The sequence below is a fragment of the Hylobates moloch genome, unplaced genomic scaffold, assembly GCF_009828535.3.
Source record: "Hylobates moloch isolate HMO894 unplaced genomic scaffold, HMol_V3 SCAFFOLD_17, whole genome shotgun sequence".
Taxonomy (NCBI): domain Eukaryota; kingdom Metazoa; phylum Chordata; class Mammalia; order Primates; family Hylobatidae; genus Hylobates; species Hylobates moloch.
The window spans coordinates 42471240-42490142 of NW_026652292.1; the positions used below are offsets into that span (position 1 = coordinate 42471240).

An 18903-nucleotide genomic window follows, 5' to 3' on the forward strand; every position below is an offset into this window, starting at 1 on the left:
TTTTCAAGACATAGGCAGCAAAATAAAATATAAATAGAAACAACAAAAACATATATAATATATATTTTATATATTACATATTTTTATATATTATATATTTTTATAATTTATTTTATTTATATATATATATATATATATATTTGAGACAGTCTCACTTTGTTGCCCAGGCTGAAGGGCAGTGGTGTGATTAATGGCTCACTGCAGACTCAACCTCTCAGGCTCAAGCGATCCTCCCACCTCAGTCCGTCAACTAGCTGGGAGTACAGGCACACACCACTATGCCCAGCTAATCTTCTATTTTTTTGTAGAGCTGGGATCTCACTATGTTGCTCTGGCTGGCCTCAAACTCCTGGGCTCAAGCAGTCCTTCCACTTCTGTCTCCCAAAGTGGTGGGATTACAAGCCTAAGCCACTGCACCCAGCAAAACAATTAAAATTTAAAAAGCAGGGGGATGAAGTTAAAGTGTAGAGTTTTTATTAGTTTTCTTTTTCATTTTTAGTTTGTTTATGCAATGAGTGTTGTTATTCACTCAAAAGAATGGGTTATAAGATAGTATGTGCAAGCTTCATGGTAACTGCAAATCAAAAAACATACATTAAGCTGCTAAGATCTGGGTTAATTTAAAAAATACAATGAATACACATACAAAAAAAAGCAAGAAATTAAATCATGTCCTTCACTAAAAGGAAGACAGGAAGGAAAGAAGGAAGAGAAGACCACAAACAACCAGAAAACAAATTACAAAATGTTGGAAGTCCTTACTTATCAGTAATAATATTGAATATAAATGGAATAAACACTGCAGCCAAAAGACACAGAGTGGCTAAATGGATTTTTAAAAAGACCCAATGATCTGTTCCCTACAAGAAACACACTTCATATAAAGACTCATGTAGACTGAAAATAAAGGGATGGAAAAAGATATTCCATCTCAGTGGAAACCAAAAAAAGCAGGAGTAGCTATACTTATATCAGACAAAATAGATTTCAAGACAAAAACTATAAAAGAGACAGAGAAGATCATTATATAATGATAACGAGGTCAACTCAGCAAGAGGATGTAATAATTGTAAATATATATGCAACCAATGCTGGAGCACCCAGATATATAAAGCATATATTATTAAAACTAAAGAGATAGATTATAATACCATAACAGCTGGAGACTTCAATACCCTACTTTCAGCATTAGAGAGATCTTCCAGACAGAAAATCAACAAAGAAACATCAGACTTAATCTGCACTATGGAACAAATGGACCAAATAGATATTTACAGCTTTGTTTCATCCAACAGCTGAAAAATATACATTCTTTTTCTCAGCACATGGATCATTCTCAAGCATAGACCATATGTTAGGTCACAAAATAAGTCATAAAACATTTTTTAAAAATTGATATAATATCAAGCATCTTCTCTGACCACAATGGAATAAAACTAGAAATCAATAATGAGGAATTTTGCAAACTATATAAACACATAAAAATTAAACAATATGCTCCTGAATCAGTGGATCAATTAAGGAATCAAAAAGGAAATTGAAAAATTTCTGGAAACAAATGATAATGGAAACACAAAACACCAAAACTATGAAATACAGCAAAAGCAGCACTAAGAGGGAAGTTTATAGCTATAAGTGGCTAACACACACACACACATATATATATATATAAAATATGCACCCAATACTGGAGCTGTGATATGTAAACTACACTTATATATATAATAATAACCTAATGATTCATCTTAAGAACTAGAAAAGCAAGAGAAAACCAAACCCAAAATTAGTAGAAGAAATAATAAGGATCACAGCAGAAACAGAGAGAAATGAAATTGAAACAAAGAAAACAATACAAAAGATCAATGAAACAAAAAGATTTTGTTGAAAAGATAAACAAAATTGACACACCTTTAGCCAGACTAAGAAAAAAAGAGAGAAGACTCAAATAAAATTAGAGATGAAAAAGGAGACATTACAACTAATACTGCAGAAATTCAAATGATAATTAGTGGCTACTATGAGCAACTATATGCCAATAAATTGGAAAATCTGAAGGAAATGGATAAATTCCTAGACACATACACAACTACCAAGATTGAACCATGAAGAAATCCGAGACCTGAACAGAGTGATAACAAGCAATGAGACTGAAGCTGTAATAAAAACCTCCCAGCAAAGAAAAGCCCGAGACCCAGTGGCTTCACTGCTGAATTCTGACAAACTTTTTTTTTTTTTCCAAATAGAAATAAATTTATTCCACTGGCTTCCCACCTCAGCCCCAAAGAGCAGGTCATGTGGAACAGGAAAACATCCGATGGATTCTGCCAAACACTTAAAGAAGAACTAATATCCATCCTACTCAAAATATTCCAAAAAATAGAGGAGGAGGAAATACTTCCAAATTCATTCTATGAGGCCAATATTACCATGATACCAAAAGCAGACAAAGACACATCAAAAGAACTACATGCAAATATTGCTGATAAATACTGATGAAAAAATCCTCAACAAAATACTAGCAAACAAAATTCAACAACACATTAAAAAGATCATTATGACCAAATGAGATTTATCTCAGGGATGCAAGGATAGTTCAACAAAGCAAATCAATCAATGTGATACATCATATCAACAGAATGAAGGACAAAAACCATATGATCATTTCAACTGATGCTGAAAAAGCATTTGTCAAAATTCAACATCCCCTTCATGACAAAAATCCTCAAAAAACTGGGTATAGAAGGAACGTACCTCCACATAATAAAAACCATATAATATACAACAGACACAAAGTATCATACAGAAAGGGAAAAGCTGAAAGCCTTTCCTCTAAGATCTGGAACATGACAAGGATGTCCACTTTTATCACTGTTACTGATTGTTATACTAGAAGTCCTTACTAGAGCAATTGGACAAGAGAAAGAAATAAAGAGCATACAAATTAGGAAAGAAGGAGTCAAATTGTCCTTGTTTGCAGATGACATGATCTTATATTTGGAAAAACTGACTCAACCAAAAAACTATTAGAGCTGATAAACGAATTCAGTAAAGTTGTAGGATATGAAGTCAACATACAAAAATCAGTATCATTTCTATGTCCCGACAGAAAACAATCTGAAAAAGAAATCAAGAAAGTAATCCCACTTACAATAGCTACAAAGAAAACAAAATACCTAATAATTAACCAAAGATGTGAAAGACGGTCAGGCATGGTGGCTCACATCTGTAATCCCAGCATTTTTGGGAGATGGAAGCAGGAGGATTGCTTGAGGCCAGGAGTTTGAGACCAGCCTGGACAACATGGTGAGAACCTGTCCCTGCAAAAAATTTAAAAATTAGCTGGGCGGCCAGGCGTAGTGGCTCACGCCTGTAATTCCAACACTTTGGGAGGCTGACCGAGGCAGGCAGATCATAAAATCAGGAGATCGAGACCATCCTGGCCAACACAGTGAAACCCTTTCTCTATTAAAATACAAAAAAAATTAGCCAGGCTTGGTGGCACGCACCTGTAGTGCCAGCTACTCAGGAGGCTGAGGCAGGGGAATCACTTGAACTCGGGAGACAGATGTTGCAGTGAGCCGAGATCACACCACTGCTCTCCAGCCTGGCAACAGAGCGAGACTCCGTCTCTAAATAAATAAATAAATAAATAAATAAATAAATAAATAGCCGGGCATGGTGGTGTGCACCTGTAGTTCTAGCTACTCGGGAAGCTGAGGTGAGAGGATCACTTCAGCCTTGGAGTTCAAGGCTGCAGGGTACTATGATTGTGCCACTGCACTCCAGCCAAGATGACAGAGTGAGATGCTGTCTCAAAAGAAAAAAAAAAAAAAGCAACAGATCTCTACAATGAAAACATTAATGGAAGAAACTGAAGAGGGCTCGGTGTGATGGTTCATGCATGTAATCCCAGCACTTTGGGAGGCCGAGTCAGGCAGATCACTTAAGCAGGACTTCAAGACCAGCCTGGCCAATGTGGTGAAACCCCGTCTCTACTAAAAATGCAAAAATTAGCCAGGCTTGGTGACACACACCTGTAATCTCAGCTACTCAAGTGGCTAAGGCATGAGAATCACGTGAACCTGGGAGGGGGAGGTTGCAATGGGCCAAGACCATGCCACTGCACTCCAGCCTGAGAGATAGAGCAAGACTCTGTCTCAAAAAAAAAAAAAAAAAAAAAAAGGAAAAAAAGTAAGGTGAAGAGGACAACACAAAAATATAGATAAATATTCCATGTTCATGAGACAAATCAACATTGTTAAAATGTCCATATACTCCAAAGCAATCTACAGATTCAATGCAATCTCTATCAAAATACCAGTGACATTCTTCACAGAAATAGAAAAAAACAATCCTAAAGCTTACATCGAACCACAAAAGACCCAGAATAGCCAAAGCTATCCTAAGGAAAAAAAAATAAAAATACTGAAGGAATCACATTGTCTGACTTCAAGTTATACTACAGAGCTATAGTAACCAAAACAGCATAGTACTGGCATAAAAACAGACACATACACCAGTGGAACATAACAGATAACCCCAAAACAAATGCATACATCTACAGTCCACTCAATTTTCAATAAAGGTGCCAAGAATATAATGGGGAAAGGACAGTCTCTTCAACAAATGGTGCTGGGAAAACTGGATATCCATATGCAGAAGAATGACACTAGACCCATCTCTTACCATACACAGAAGTCAAATCAATATGAATTAAAGAGTAAGTCTAAGACCTCAGACTATGAAACTACTAAAACATTGAAGAAACACTCTAGGACATTGGACTGGGTAAGGATTTCTTAAGTAATATCCCATAGGCACAGGCAACCAACAGAAAAATGGACAAATGGTATTACATCAGGTTAAAAGCTTCTTCATAGCAAAGAAAATAATCCACAAAGTGAAAAGACAACCCATAAAATGGGAGATAATATTTGCAAACTATCCATCTGACAAGGGATTAATAACCAGAACATAAAAGGAACTCAAACAACTCAATAGGAAAAAATCTAATAATCCAATTAAAAAAACGGGCATCCTCTGGTGGATGCTGAGATTTAAAATAATAATAATAGGCCAGGTGCAGTGGCCCGTTATCTGTAATCCAAGCACTTTAGGAGGCCAAGGTGGCCAAATCACTTGAGCTTAGGAGTTTGAGACCAGCCTGGGCAACATAGCAAGACCCTGTTTCAATAAAAAGAAGAAAAAAAGAATAAAATAATAATATTACAATAAATGGGCAAAAGCTCTGAATAGACATTTCTCAAAAGAAGATATACAAATGACAAATAGGTATATGAAAAAGTGCTCAACATTATTATCAGAGAAATGCACATCAGAACTATTATGAGATATCATCTCATTTCAGTTAAAATGGCTTTTATCCAAAAGACAGGCAATAAGAAATACTGGTGAGGATGTGGAGAAAAGGGAATCTTCATACACTGTTGGTGGGAATGCAAATTATTACAACTATGATGGAGAACAGTTTGGAAGTTCCTCAAAAAACTAAAAAAAAAACAGCTATCATATAATCCAGCAGTCCCACTGCTAGGTATATACCCAAAAGAAAAGAAATCAGTATGTCAGAGATACCTTCACTCTCATGTTTACTGCAACACTATTCACAATAGCCAAGATTTGGAAACAACCTAAGTGTCCCACAACAGATGAATGGATAAAGAAAATGTGGTACATGTACTCAATGGAGTACTACTCAGTCATAAAAAAGGATGAGATTCCTGTCACTTGCAACAACATGGGTGGAACTGGAGGTCACCCAGTGACCATTATGTTAAATGAAATAAGCCAGGCACTGAAAGACAAACTTCACATTCTCATTTATTTATGGGAGCTAAAATTTAAAATAATTGAAGTCATGGGTGATAGACAGTAGGATGGTTACCAGAGGCTGGGAAAAGTAGTGGGTTGCAAGTGGGACGGGCGGGTGCAGTGGGTCTGTGGTTAATGGGTACAAAAAAAGAGTAAGACCTAGTATTTGCTAGCACAACGGGGTGACTATAGTCAAAAATAATTATACATTTTAAAACAACTAAAAGAGTATAAATGGATCGTTTGTTACACAAACGATAAATGCTTGAGGGGATGGATATCCCATTTACCCTGATGTGATTACACATTGCATGCCTGTATCAAAATATTTCACGTAACCCATATATATTCCTGTGTACCCCCCAAAATAATACATTTTAAAATAGAAATTTTGTACCTGGAAGTGAGGTCCTGCCATAACAAGAACCTAAGACATATGGCATTCACTTTGGGACCAAGTAGCAGATGGATGCTGCCAGGATCATGAAGAGATTGCTAGTGAAATCCTAAAGGGCCTCGAGGAGGGCGTTAGCAGAAGCCCAAACAGCTTCCAAGGAAGATGTCAGAGGGAGGAAAATGTTATTGGAAGCTAGAAGAGACCCTTTTTAAGAAGTAACTTTAGCAAAACTGTTACCTGTGGTATCACCAAAAATAGAAAATGTGCCTAATGATCTAGCTAAGATTTCCTGGCAGTGTTGAGTCTGGGGCCATTTGGCTTTTTCTACCTATCCGAAATAAAATGAGGAGGAGGTATAAAGAACAAATTATTCCACTCCCAAATGGAATTTGGAAGAAATATTAAGGCTCAGAATAGCCCTTTCAATGGCTCTCAAAGGCCAAATCCAAAGTGGGGCAATAAGATCCTTTGCTCAAGACCTCAGGAAGATGAGCGCATCTTAAGACATTTCAGACATGTAAATTGCCTACCTGTCTTACCAGCATGCCTTTTATACCCTGTCCAAGGCTTAGAATCTCAAGGATGTTGTTCATCAGCCTCACAGGGAGCCCAACATAGAAAAAGGACTATTTCCAATAGACTTTATGAGTGGCTCTTGTGTAATAGAATGGATTATAAATTGATACATGAGAAATACACAGGAAAAAGAAATATGTCAGCTTGGACAGGGGTGGTAGTAAAAATAGGCCTTTGGACCCCCAAATTCTGTGAGGGAGTAGGCTTTAAAAAACAAACAAAAAAAACTACTCAGCTGCAAACACAAGTGCCTCAATAGAAAAGGAAAAATCAGAGGGCAGGGTCAGAAGCATCAGAGAACCCCCAGGGAATATACCTAGGCCCCAAAGAACAGCCACATTAGGCTGGCTAGATTTCAGAATTGCAAGCCAAGCCTTTCCTTTTCTCTTTTTGAATGGGAATCTCCAGAGGAGTGATGTTATGCCTAACAGGTGAACAAAGCAGATAACTCCTTAAGTTCAGGCCTTCAGACTGACAGAAATGGTATTCATGACGCTTTTATTCATGAAGCTTTACCCAAGGAGCCTCATCCATACCTTATCCTGATTAGATGATCAGCTCCTAGACTTTGAGCTGTTGTAATGGCATAGGAAAGGAGGTCCTCAGGAAACGGATGTGAATTAGCGGCAGTATCTTCCATCCCATGTGTTCTTTCTAAAATGTGACTAGGTAGGTGTCTATTGGTCCAGGTTCCTAATGTCCACCATAAAATGGTGTAGTATTTACATATAACCTATGCACATCCTCCTATATACTTTAAGTCATTTATAGATTACTTGTAATACCTAATGTAAATGATATGTAAATAGTTATTACAATGTCTTGTTTGGGAATAACAAGAGTTCAGTACAGACACAACCATCCATTTCTCTCCCTCAAATATTTTCAATCTGCAGTTGATTGAATCTGCAGATACGGAACCCACAGATACGAAGGGTCATTGTATACCAATTTTTTTTGTTTTTAACATAATCTTAGTCTCTGTGATATATGCCAGATTTTTAGTTTTAGAATTTACAAGTTCTTTAAACATGACCACTTGCTTTTTAAGGCATTTACCTATTTACTATATATCAATTTATCTACATAAATCACATTCATTATATTTTTATTTTTTAAGACACAGAGTCTCACTCAGTCACACAGTGCTGGAGTGTGATCACAGCTCACTGCAACCCAGAACCACTGGATTCAACCGATCCTCCCAACTCAGCCTCTTAAGTAACTAGGACTACAGGCACACGACACCATCGCCAGCTAATTTTTATTTTTTTGTAAAGACAGGGTCTCACTTTGTTGCCCAGGCTGGTCTCAAACTCCTGGACTCATGCAATCCTCCCACTTAGGCCTCCCAAAGTGCTGGGATTACAGGCATGAACCACTGCCCACTGCCTCCAGCCATATATTATTAAATATTATAGATGACTTTATTTCCTATACCTACATGATTATAACTAGCTTAAAAATAAACCAATAAATTACAAACAATAAAACCATAAAATCAAAGAAGATGAAGGCTGTTGCATGTTCCTTTACATTTTATTTGCCATAAACATTAAGATAAATACAGAAAATACTGGAGAAAAAAAGCTTTTTAATAATTTCTTGATGCAAAGCTTCACACTTAAAAATTATGCTTGCTCCCCCCATCCGCCCCAATTCAACATGCAGATATCATTTATTTTCATATGTGCTGATTCTAGGGCATTGTAATCTCTTGACGGTTTCTTAAGAGTATCTTTGCCCTGGTAACAATTTCACAAACTATATACAATCATGGTATAATACCTTCATTCAAATGAATCCCAAAGGTGAGTACATTTACACAGTATTAACACTAAAAATCTGTTTTTTTTTAAAAACACCATAGAAGTCAAACCACAAAAACCCAGGATCTCGTTTTAAATGTGTTTATGAAGACTGCTGCTGAGCTCAAAGCATGCAAGTAATCATGGCCACCTAGATGAAGCTGGATGTTGAAACTCCTTCATGTCCAATGATGTAATTTTTCACTCATCCCAAGTATCTCCATATTTGTTTACTTTGACTAGGAAAAAAGCACAAATAATTGATGATTCCAAGCAATAATAAGTAAAAGACATTAAGTTTGTTGCTATGATGAAAAGTTATGTTTCTCTCTCATTTGAATAAAAGCACATGAGAGTCAAATTATAATTACAAAAAGGGGATGACCAGACTTGTGTGAACTTGGGGTCGGACAAATGCATTGTATCTAGAATTTTACATAAATAGTTAGTCCTCATAACAAACTTCTAAACACAATTCTCATTTTAATGGTGAGAAAACCGATTAGTAACTTGCCCAAGGTACAAGCCCTAACAAGAAGAACTGAGATTTGAGTACAGGTCTGTTTAGATCCAAAGCCTGGGTACCTTTACATCTTTACCATACTACCTAAGTAAGTGTGGCACATATTAAGCCATATACAAAAAAAAAAAATTAGTGGGAAATAATAAAACAAACATTCGAATTTTCGTTTTTCACAAAAAATACAGCAGTAGAAATGGTCAAGTGTTCAAGTTGTAATTAATTCAATCTTCTCTCTCAGGGCTGGTAAATAGTACTATAAGAAGAAAATACTACTACATTTCACAGGTACTCTACATTTTACATTTTGAAACATGCTCCACTGTCTATTCTACTCCTTTACTTTTTTGCTTCTCTTCCACATAGCCTCTGTCTGTGAGTAATCATAACAATATAAAGCAGCAGTTATCACAGTGTGGACCCTTTTCAGGGAATACATGAAGTCAAAATTATTACATTATTATACTAAGACATTATATATCCTTATCCTTCACAATTTGCCTTTTCCCCTTGCTCTCATTCCCTCATGAGTATATGTTACATGGTTTTCTAGAAGCTACAGGATGTGTGGTGACATTGCTCTGGCAGCTAATGGAATACGTGCTGGAATTTTTTAAATTTCTGAGTCTTAATTTCTAATTAGATAAATATCAACCACATAAGCTAAAGGTGAAAACTTTAAGTGACACTTTCTGACCATGTGAATCTACCCTGTACTAATTTCAACAATATTTTAGAAAATCACTGAAACCATTTCATAACAAGTCTTTTCTTTAAATTATATAAAGCACACAAAAAAACAGCTTTTACCAAAAAAAAGAAAAAATCATTTCACATTCTTGTGTCATGTAACAGAACTTGAAGACTTCAGTCAAAAATAAAAAAATGTCAAAATCCAGCAAATGCTAAAGGTCTACCAAATTTCCTTTCTTAACCTCTATTACTATAGAAGCCTAAACCAAAATACTCAATTTCTGATGCAGTGTAAGGTACTATGCTATGCAGACAATAATAGAGAAGATTACAAAAATGAGAAAAATATTACTTTCTGCCCTCACAGAGCTTACAATCTAAATCCTCAAATTAATTAGCAGAACAAAGTACCAACAAGTCTTTACATATTACAGAGCAATGGCCACTAGATGCATAGTTTATGCTAAATGTTGTTTGATGACAAACATTCAAAAGTATGGTACATCCCTAACTTATTTCAAAGGTAGATTTTTTTACAACAATAATATGACGCAGATATTATCTATCATTGTTATAAAAACAGAACTCCAAATGAAGCAGCCGCTAATGATTAAAAATAAAATTAGCTCTAAAAAATGACCACAACAACAAATACTAAGGACTTTCATGTATTTTTGCATTCTTTGTGGCATATGACCTTCAAGAAGGTACCAAAGACCTATTATTTTCATTTTTAAAGTAGTAAATAGAAAATCTTGAAACAATGACACATACTCTGAAATTCCTTAAGAGAAAATCGTAAAACCCTATACTGAAATAGCTATAAAACCCTATTCAAATGTCCTCTTCCTTTAGAGGTAAACTTGTATCAAAAAATTCACTTTGGCTAATGTATAGCTATTCCAAAAAGACTTAAAAGAAATCAGGATTTAAAAATTCACAATTTTTTTTAAAAGTTTTTTGTTTTTTTTTTTCCTCTTTAAGAAATGCCTTAGAAGCTGGCATATAACTCTTTTAATTTCACAAACGTACAAGAAAGGTCAGGCACAGTGGCTCCCACCTATAATCCCAGCATTCTGGGAGGCCAAGGTGAAAGGATTGCTTGAGCCCAGGAGTTTGAGACCAGCCTTGGCAACATAGGGAAAAACACACTGTACCAAAAAAATTTTTTAACAGCCAGGGATAGTGGCATACAACTGTAGTCCCAGCTACTCGGGAAGCTGAGGTAGGAGGACTGCTTGAACCCAGGAGGTCAAGGCTGCAGTAAGCCATGATTACACCACTGCACTCCAGCCTGGGTGACAGAATAAAACCATCTCAAAAAGAAAAAAACAAACAGAACAAAAAAATAAACACAAGAAAAACCCAAATATACAAGAAAATCAATCTCATTACTCAATCATTCTGTGGTTAGGCCACAAGTGGTATTACAGAGCAATGCCAAACTCAGGTCACTACAGCAACTTATGCGATAGGTGTATCATTAGGAAAATAAGACTATCAGATCTCCAAGGATATTTGTTATAAGAGAAAAACAGTCAAATGAGTATATAATCTCTACCCTGTGTTACAAAACTAATCTTGCTATCTTAAGACTTACTATTGGACTTCACTATTTTCTTCCTTTTTTTTTTTTTTTTTGGAGACAGAGCCTCGCTCCATCGTCCAAACTGGAGTGCAGTGGCATGATGTCGGTTCACTGCAACCTCTGCCTCCTGAGTTCATGCAGTTCTCCTGCCTCAGCGTCCCGAGTAGCTAGGATTACAGGCATGCACCACCATGCCCAGCTAAGTTTTGTATTTTTAGTAGAGACAGGGTTTCACCATGTTGGACATGCTGGTCTCCAATTCCTGGCCTCAAGTGATACACCCACCTTGGCCTCCCAAAGTGCTGGGATTTCAGGCATGAGACACCACACCTGGCTTTGACTTCATTATTTTTTAACACAAAATGGCCTTCAGAGCACCTTAAAAATGGAAGAATTGGCCGGACACGGTGGCTCATGCCTGTAATCCCAGCACTCTGGGAGGCTGAGGCAGGCAGATCACGAGGTCAAAAGATCGAGACCATCCTGGCCAACATGGTGAAACCCCATCCCTACTAAAAATACAAAAAGTTAGCTGGGCGTGGTGGCAGGTGCCTGTAGTCACAGCTATTTGGGAGGCTGAGGCAGGAGGATTGCTTGAACCCAGGAGGCAGAGGCTGCAGTGAACCAAGATCGTGCCACTGCACTCCAGCCTGGCGACAGAGCAAGACTCCGTCTCAAAAAAAAAAAGAACTGATAACTGTAAAGTACTATTTTAAAAATATTTTACTTTGGTTAATTGCTTGAAGAGTTAAATCACATATTAATTAATTTTTTATAGTATTGTTTTAAAGTAATGTTTTAGTTTCCACCTAAACAGTAAAGTGATTCAGACTAAACTATCATACCTTCTTTTTTTGGCACTCTTTCATGCATAGGCCTGACTGAGGGGTCAGTCTTTTGTGTTAAAGATACTTCATATGACTCTCTGTTCTTATTCCTTAATTCCTCATATGTAATATTTTTTCTTTTAGGACTTTCTTCAAGGTTGGGATCAGGTCCTAAAACAACAAACAGTTAATAAATGGTAATAAAAGGATTTGTATAACTCTAAAGCAACTAAATTTTACAAATGCTCCTTACCTACAATCAAAATAGAATAAAGAATCAAATTATTACCACCACTTCACAGGTATTATACTTTCACCAAGATAATTATCAAACTGAAATCTACTTCTGCCTATATTTTTAAGCTTTTATTTCTAAAAATTAAAATGAACATCAAAAAATTTTCCAAACTAAACCACAGCCAGAAGAAAAACATGTATCATAATATATAACAGTACAATTTAAACTCATTAAAATACCAGTGTTTTAAACTGGAGTTACTCATACTGTATACAGAATTAAGAGAAATATATTCTACTAGTGACAACTGAATAAAACTTGACATGGTATAGATTTTACTCAATATATAGTTAAATAGTCCTATAACCACAGACTCTCTGAAAACAACTCCAGCTATTTTCAAAAATCATTTATTTTACCATTTAATGAAATTTAAACAAAAATACTGAAAACAGGCCAGGCACAATGGCTCACGCCTATAATCCCAGCACTTTGGGAGGCCGAGGCGGGCGGATCACCTGAGGTCAGGAGTTCGAGACCAGCCTGGCCAACAAGAAACCTCATCTCTACTAAAAACACAAAATTAGTTGGGCGTGGTGGCACACACCTGTAATCCTAGCTACTAAGGAGGCTGAGGCAGAATCGCTTGAACCCGGGAGGCGGAGGTTGCAGTGAGCTGAGATCGCGCCATTGCACTCCAGCCTGGGCAACAAGAGCAAAACTCTGTCTCAAAAAAAAGAAAAAAAAGTTGAAAATAATTACTTGAAAAGTATAAAACATAGCCTTTAATCAGAATATGTGTTGTTTTCATTCCGGTCTAACAGATGCAATGTTGATGCAGAAGAAAGTATCAACTGTTATTTTGGCCTGGGAACTAACATTTATTCTTTATTTCTCCCAAAGAGAGTCAAAATGTGAATATTACATATTATCATAGAGTCAAATGTAAATATAATGCAGTGGTTACTCCTAATATTGGTTGACAGGATCAAACAGTGAACATAGTTTATAAAATTTATAAACAGCAAAAAAGGCCATATGAACATTAAAAAAAAAAAGATGCTAACACTCAGTGAACAATTATTTAACTTACAAAGTCTTATCTACCATATACCACACCAAAAGTACTATTTTTCAAAGATGTTTTCAATGAGACATACAAATTGGGTATATAATTTTAATATTAATTTTTTTAAAAATCGTTTTTGTGATACTTATTTAGAACCCAAAGGTAAGATCCCAGTGAATAATTAGAATTTTCTAAGCAACACAACTATACATTAAATAATGTTTTCAACCATAAACTTTTTTTTTTTTTTTTTTTTTTTTTGAGACAGAGTCTCACTCTGTTACCCAGGCTGGAGCACAGTGGCGCAATCTCGATTCACTGAAACCTCCGCCTGCTAGGTTCCAGTGATTGTCCTGCCTGAGTCTCCCGAGTAGCTGAGATTACAGGCATGTGCCACTATGCCCAGCTAATTTTGTATTTTCAGTAGAGACGGGGTTTCGCCATATTGGTCAGGCTGGTCTTGAACTCTGACCTCAGGTGATCCACCCACCTCGGCCTCCCAAAGTGCTGGGATTACAGGCATGAGCCACTGCACCCAGCCGTTTTCAACCATAAACATTTATTCTGCTAAATAAATATATACTGTACTGATATAAAGCAAAGAGGATTTAAATTTCTCCTAATTAGTTCTAGTATTATATGATGGTTCAAAACTAAATTTTTCTTACTAAAAAAAGAACGTAAAGAAAAATATTATAACCTTATATTGGGATTAAAACACTTTGCATTTCATTAGTAATAATTAATTACTGAACTCATTTCCCTTCACCATATATGTTATATTAAAAATTCTGAAGGAAATCGTGTGTACTTCGGGAAACTTGGGTTCTTAACCTCACTCTGCTGACAATTAGGAAATGTCCTTGGGCAAATCACTAAGCTTCTTTGAATCTTGGTTTTCTCAACTGTGAAATATGGTAGTTTGAGTAGATGATCTCTGAAGTTCCTTCCAGGTCTAATACTTTTTCTTATAAAAAATATTTTACCATTATAAAATTCTGGAACAAATAATGAAAATATAAATCAGACAGAAGAAGACTGGGGAAAATTTCCCACATTGTGGAGAGAACATGATTTTACTATTTGGGGAAGGTTATAAAGAACTGGAAGGAATAAAAAAATATAAAGTGGCACTGATTTAAATCTAACTGTAATAAACTCTAAGTCTCCTAACAGCTATGAAGGACTGCTTGCTATTTTAAAAGATTAATAACACTCTGAATTCCTGGTAAAAGCAAGCAGAACTAAAGTAGGACTTAAACCAAAGAGTAAGATGCCCTGGTAGGGGAGGACAGCATCTGGGGCAACGCAAAAGCAGGCCACTGCTGGCCCATGTGGAGAGCAGTAAAAAGTAGCCACTTTGATTTAGAGAAGGGGGTCAGAAGGCAGAGCAGTGGATGGATGGATGGCTGCTGTGGAAGGCATAAAATAATATTAAGACATGGCCTTGCTAAGTAGTCGGTGGGTAGATACCAAAGAGCTTTTTGTTTGTTGGCTTTTGTATGGAAAAGAAACTACGTAACAGAATTTCCTAATGCAAATGGTGGGGAGGATGCAAGTCATTACAAGGAAAGAGTTAGTGCATGTCTAGAATACAGTAGTGCCCCCTTATCTGTGGTTTCGCTTTCCAGGGTTTCAGTTACCTGCAGTCAACCATGGTCTGAAAATATTAAATGGAACATTCCAGAAATAAACAATCCATAAGTTTTAAATTACACCCTCTTCTGAGTAGTGTGATAAAATTTTTTGAGGTTCTGCTCTGGTCCATCGAGGACTTGAATCATCCCTTTGTCCAGCATATCCACACTGTCTACACTACATGCCTGTTAGTAATTTAGTAGCCATCTAGATCAAAAAAACATAGAACATACAGGATTCGGTAATATCTGAGGTTTCAGGCATCCACAGGGGTCTTCGAACTTATCCCCCATGGATAAGGGGGGACTACTGTACAAGAAGAATGGATTTGAACTTCAGACTGGTTAAATGAGACACAGTGAGGAACAAGGACAGCTGCCTTTGGAGATAAGATAGTGATTTTAGCCATTCTCTCCTAATCTGCCCATTCCCTTCCTTCCTTTTCTGACTAATTCAATGCCTTTGCTTCCAACCATTAAAGAAAAAAATAAAAAATCAGAGTTGAGGATTAAGAAGCTCTCAATAACTTTCATCCAAACTCTTCAATCATCTGAACTTCCATTCTTTCCTGTCTTCCTTTATACAAGGCTAATACTCACCACTTTGCCCCCAACTTTTGCTCTTAAGTAGTGCTGTCCAGCATAACTTTCTGCAGTGATGAAAATGTTCTATATTGGCACTAACATGGTAGCCACTAGCACATGTGACTATTGAGAAAGTGAAATGCTATCAAAGCAATTGAGAAATTGAATTTTAAATTTCATTTAATTTTAATTAATTTAAATAGTCACATGTGGCTAGCAGCTACACTGACCTACCTAGAACCCCCTTCTGCATTCTCTAGAACCTTCTCTGACCTATAATCAACTTCTCCCTTTCCACTGTATACCCTCCCCTCCCTTTAACTTCTTTCCCTCTAATCTTTTAAAATTTAAAGAGTATACTCTACAAAGGTCCACAATCCCTCATCCAAAACTTGGGGTCAGATATGTTTCACTATTCAGAGTTTCTGAGATTTTAGAAAAATACTACAGTAAATATACCTTATATTACTTAATATCCATCCACTCAGAGGTTTAGGACAGGAATGAGTAAGCAAACACATTAATATTTCTATAATGAAATAAAGGAAAAATCTTATCTGGCAAAGTAAATAAAGTCTACGTTTATATAACTTATGTGAATTTAGGTCAGGGTATTCTGCTAAATGAATTCAGGTCAGATTTTATTACCAGTTTAATTATTAAAAAACAAAAACAGGCCGGGAGCAGTGGCTCACACCTGTAATCCCAGCACTTTGGGAGGCCGAGGTGGGCAGATCACGAGGTCAGGAGATCAAGACCATCCTGGCTAACACGGTGAAACCCCATCTCTACTAAAAATACAAAAAATTAACCGAGCGTGGTGGCGGGCACCTGTAGTCCCAGCTACTCAGGAGGCTGAGGCAGGAGAATGGCGTGAAGACGGGGGCCGGAGGTTGCTGAGATCGCACCACTGCACTCCAGCCTGGGCGACGGAGCCAGACTCCGTCTCAAAAAAAACAAACAACAACAAAAAAATTTGGATTAAACCTTTTTGAATTTCAGGATTTTAGATAAAGAATTATAGACCTGTATTTCCCGTTTCTAATTCCTCATCTTTCACTGCCGACTAGACTGAAGGAAAGAAACTAATGTTTTTTGAGTCTATTATTTGCCAGGCATTGCCTCTGATTATTTCATCTAATTCCAACAGTTCATTAAGAGAGGTATTATCATCTCCATTCAACTGATCAAGAAACTGAAAGGATCATAAAGTAGTTATAATAATATTACTACATTATTATAATGTAGTAGTAGTATTACAAGGTCACATAGCTAGCAAATGTCAATCATGATTCAAATCCAAGCCTTAATACAAAATTGATGTTGTTGCACTTACATGTGTGATCTTCAAAGCTACTATTTACAAACTTCACAAAGCATTTTCACATGGATTTTCTCACTTGACAACAGTTCTTTCTTGTATTACAGACAAGGAAGTTGAAAGCCTTTAAAACCCAGCCTATCAAATGTAACCTTTTTATACCTTTCCTGGAGCCTCTACTTCCTGAGACACGATTTATCATTTCTTCTTCACTATTCCACTAAGCTTGCCTTAGTATTTTCAATTACTGGGACATACTAGTAATTTATCCTTGTATTTCTATATCTTCTAACAGACTGAGAGTTTTTCAGGGACAAGAACCAAGTGTTACTCATCTTCTTCCACGTCTAGGAGAGTCCTTGACACCTACTGGTCCTCAAGAAAAGTTGAATGAATGAAGAAACAAATGAACAAACATGCTGAGTTTAGGTTGATGATTGATGGTAGAACACACAGGTGATATCCAGCAGAAAAGGTCATCAAATAAAGTTTATACATACGTTGGACCATAAAATGTTGAAATTCATTTCAAGAGAAGTTTCTACCTTGGACAATATGATCAGTAATACCAGTGGGAGCAGATTCATTCATAGAAGAACTGAATGGAATTGGCTCATAATGAGGAAGCATTTCTATGTTGTCTGCTGCTGGGGATGTCACAGAAGATGATTGACCACTCACATTTGAGTCATATTTTGACTTTTGATAATAGTGCCTGTAAATGAAAATCATATTGTAGTAAGAAATATGAGTCATTGCCTGTATCTTAAAAAAGTGTTAAAATAACTTCTTTCATATATCTTATTTCCAAAATTATATATACATATAATTTTTTTATTTTTTTGAGACAGGGTCTCAACTCTGTCGCCCAGGCTACAGTGCAAGTGGCACAGTCTTGGCTTATTGCAATCTCCACTTCCTAGGCTCAAGCAACCCTCCTACCCCTCAGCTTCCCAAGTAGCTGGGACTACAGGCATGCACCACCACTTGGTTTTTTGTAGAGATGAGGTCTCACTATATTGTCCTGGCTGGTCTCAAACTACTGGGCTCAAGCAACCCTCCTGCCTCGGCTTCCCAAAGTGCTGGGATTACTGGCATGAGCCACCACGTCTGGCCTCGAAATAATTTTTAACACAGTTATTTATAAACAGTAAAATGAGGTCTGTTTCTTTCTGCCAACAAAACACTTTTAAAAAGTCCTGACCCACTTATACATCTTAAAAGCAGTCACTGTCAGTATAGAAAAATAGGAAATGTATACCCAGCCTTTCAAGATAATTTTAATATGTTTGAAAGTTCTTGGAAAGAAAAAGCACTTTAAATCAGGTCTAATTTCAATAACCATGCCCATTTCCCATGTCAATTGAGAAGGTAATATCACAGCTAAGAATCTATATAAACAATAATTTGCTAAAGCAGATACAAATTCTCTCATGGGGATTACATTGCTTACCTATCTGTTTAAGAAGCATTAAAATGAAAAGTTGAAATCTGTTAAGAGATGGGATTGATAAGATTTAGGAATTCAAAAGAAAAGTCCAAACTATAGTAACCAAAGGTTTGCCAAATTGAATCAAGATAAAATCCTTTATTCTAGAACATGTACTCCCAATAGGACACAACTCTATATTTAAAACAACGAAGGCCAGATGCAGTGGCTCACGCCTGTAATCCCAGCACTTTGGGAGGCCAAGTGGGGCAGATCGCTTGAGCTCAGGAGTTTGAGACCAGCCTGGGAAACACAGTAAAACCCTGTCTCTTCAAAAAATACAAAAAATTAGCTAGGCGTGGTGGTGTACGACTGTGGTCTCA

The 18903-nt window shown here is 36.6% G+C and overlaps 1 protein-coding gene across 7 annotated transcripts in view; it reads right to left on the bottom strand.

Moving 5' to 3' along the window:
- Positions 1–8325: 8325 nt before the first annotated feature.
- OCIAD1 (OCIA domain containing 1) overlaps positions 8326–18903 on the bottom strand; it is a 31917-nt gene continuing 21339 nt past the window's right edge. For 5 of the 7 annotated variants that reach the window (XM_058430217.1, XM_032136174.2, XM_032136175.2 and 2 more), the window contains exons 7-9: positions 17637–17806; positions 12260–12412; positions 8326–8852 (exon numbers count right to left, since the gene is read on the bottom strand). In XM_058430217.1, coding sequence (XP_058286200.1) covers positions 8815–8852; positions 12260–12412; positions 17637–17806 — 361 coding nt within the window. In that variant the 3' untranslated portion in view covers positions 8326–8814. Of the gene's footprint in view, positions 8853–12259; positions 12413–17591; positions 17807–18903 lie in introns of all 7 variants that reach the window. The other 2 variants (XM_032136181.2, XM_032136182.2) reach the window with 2 other exon arrangements.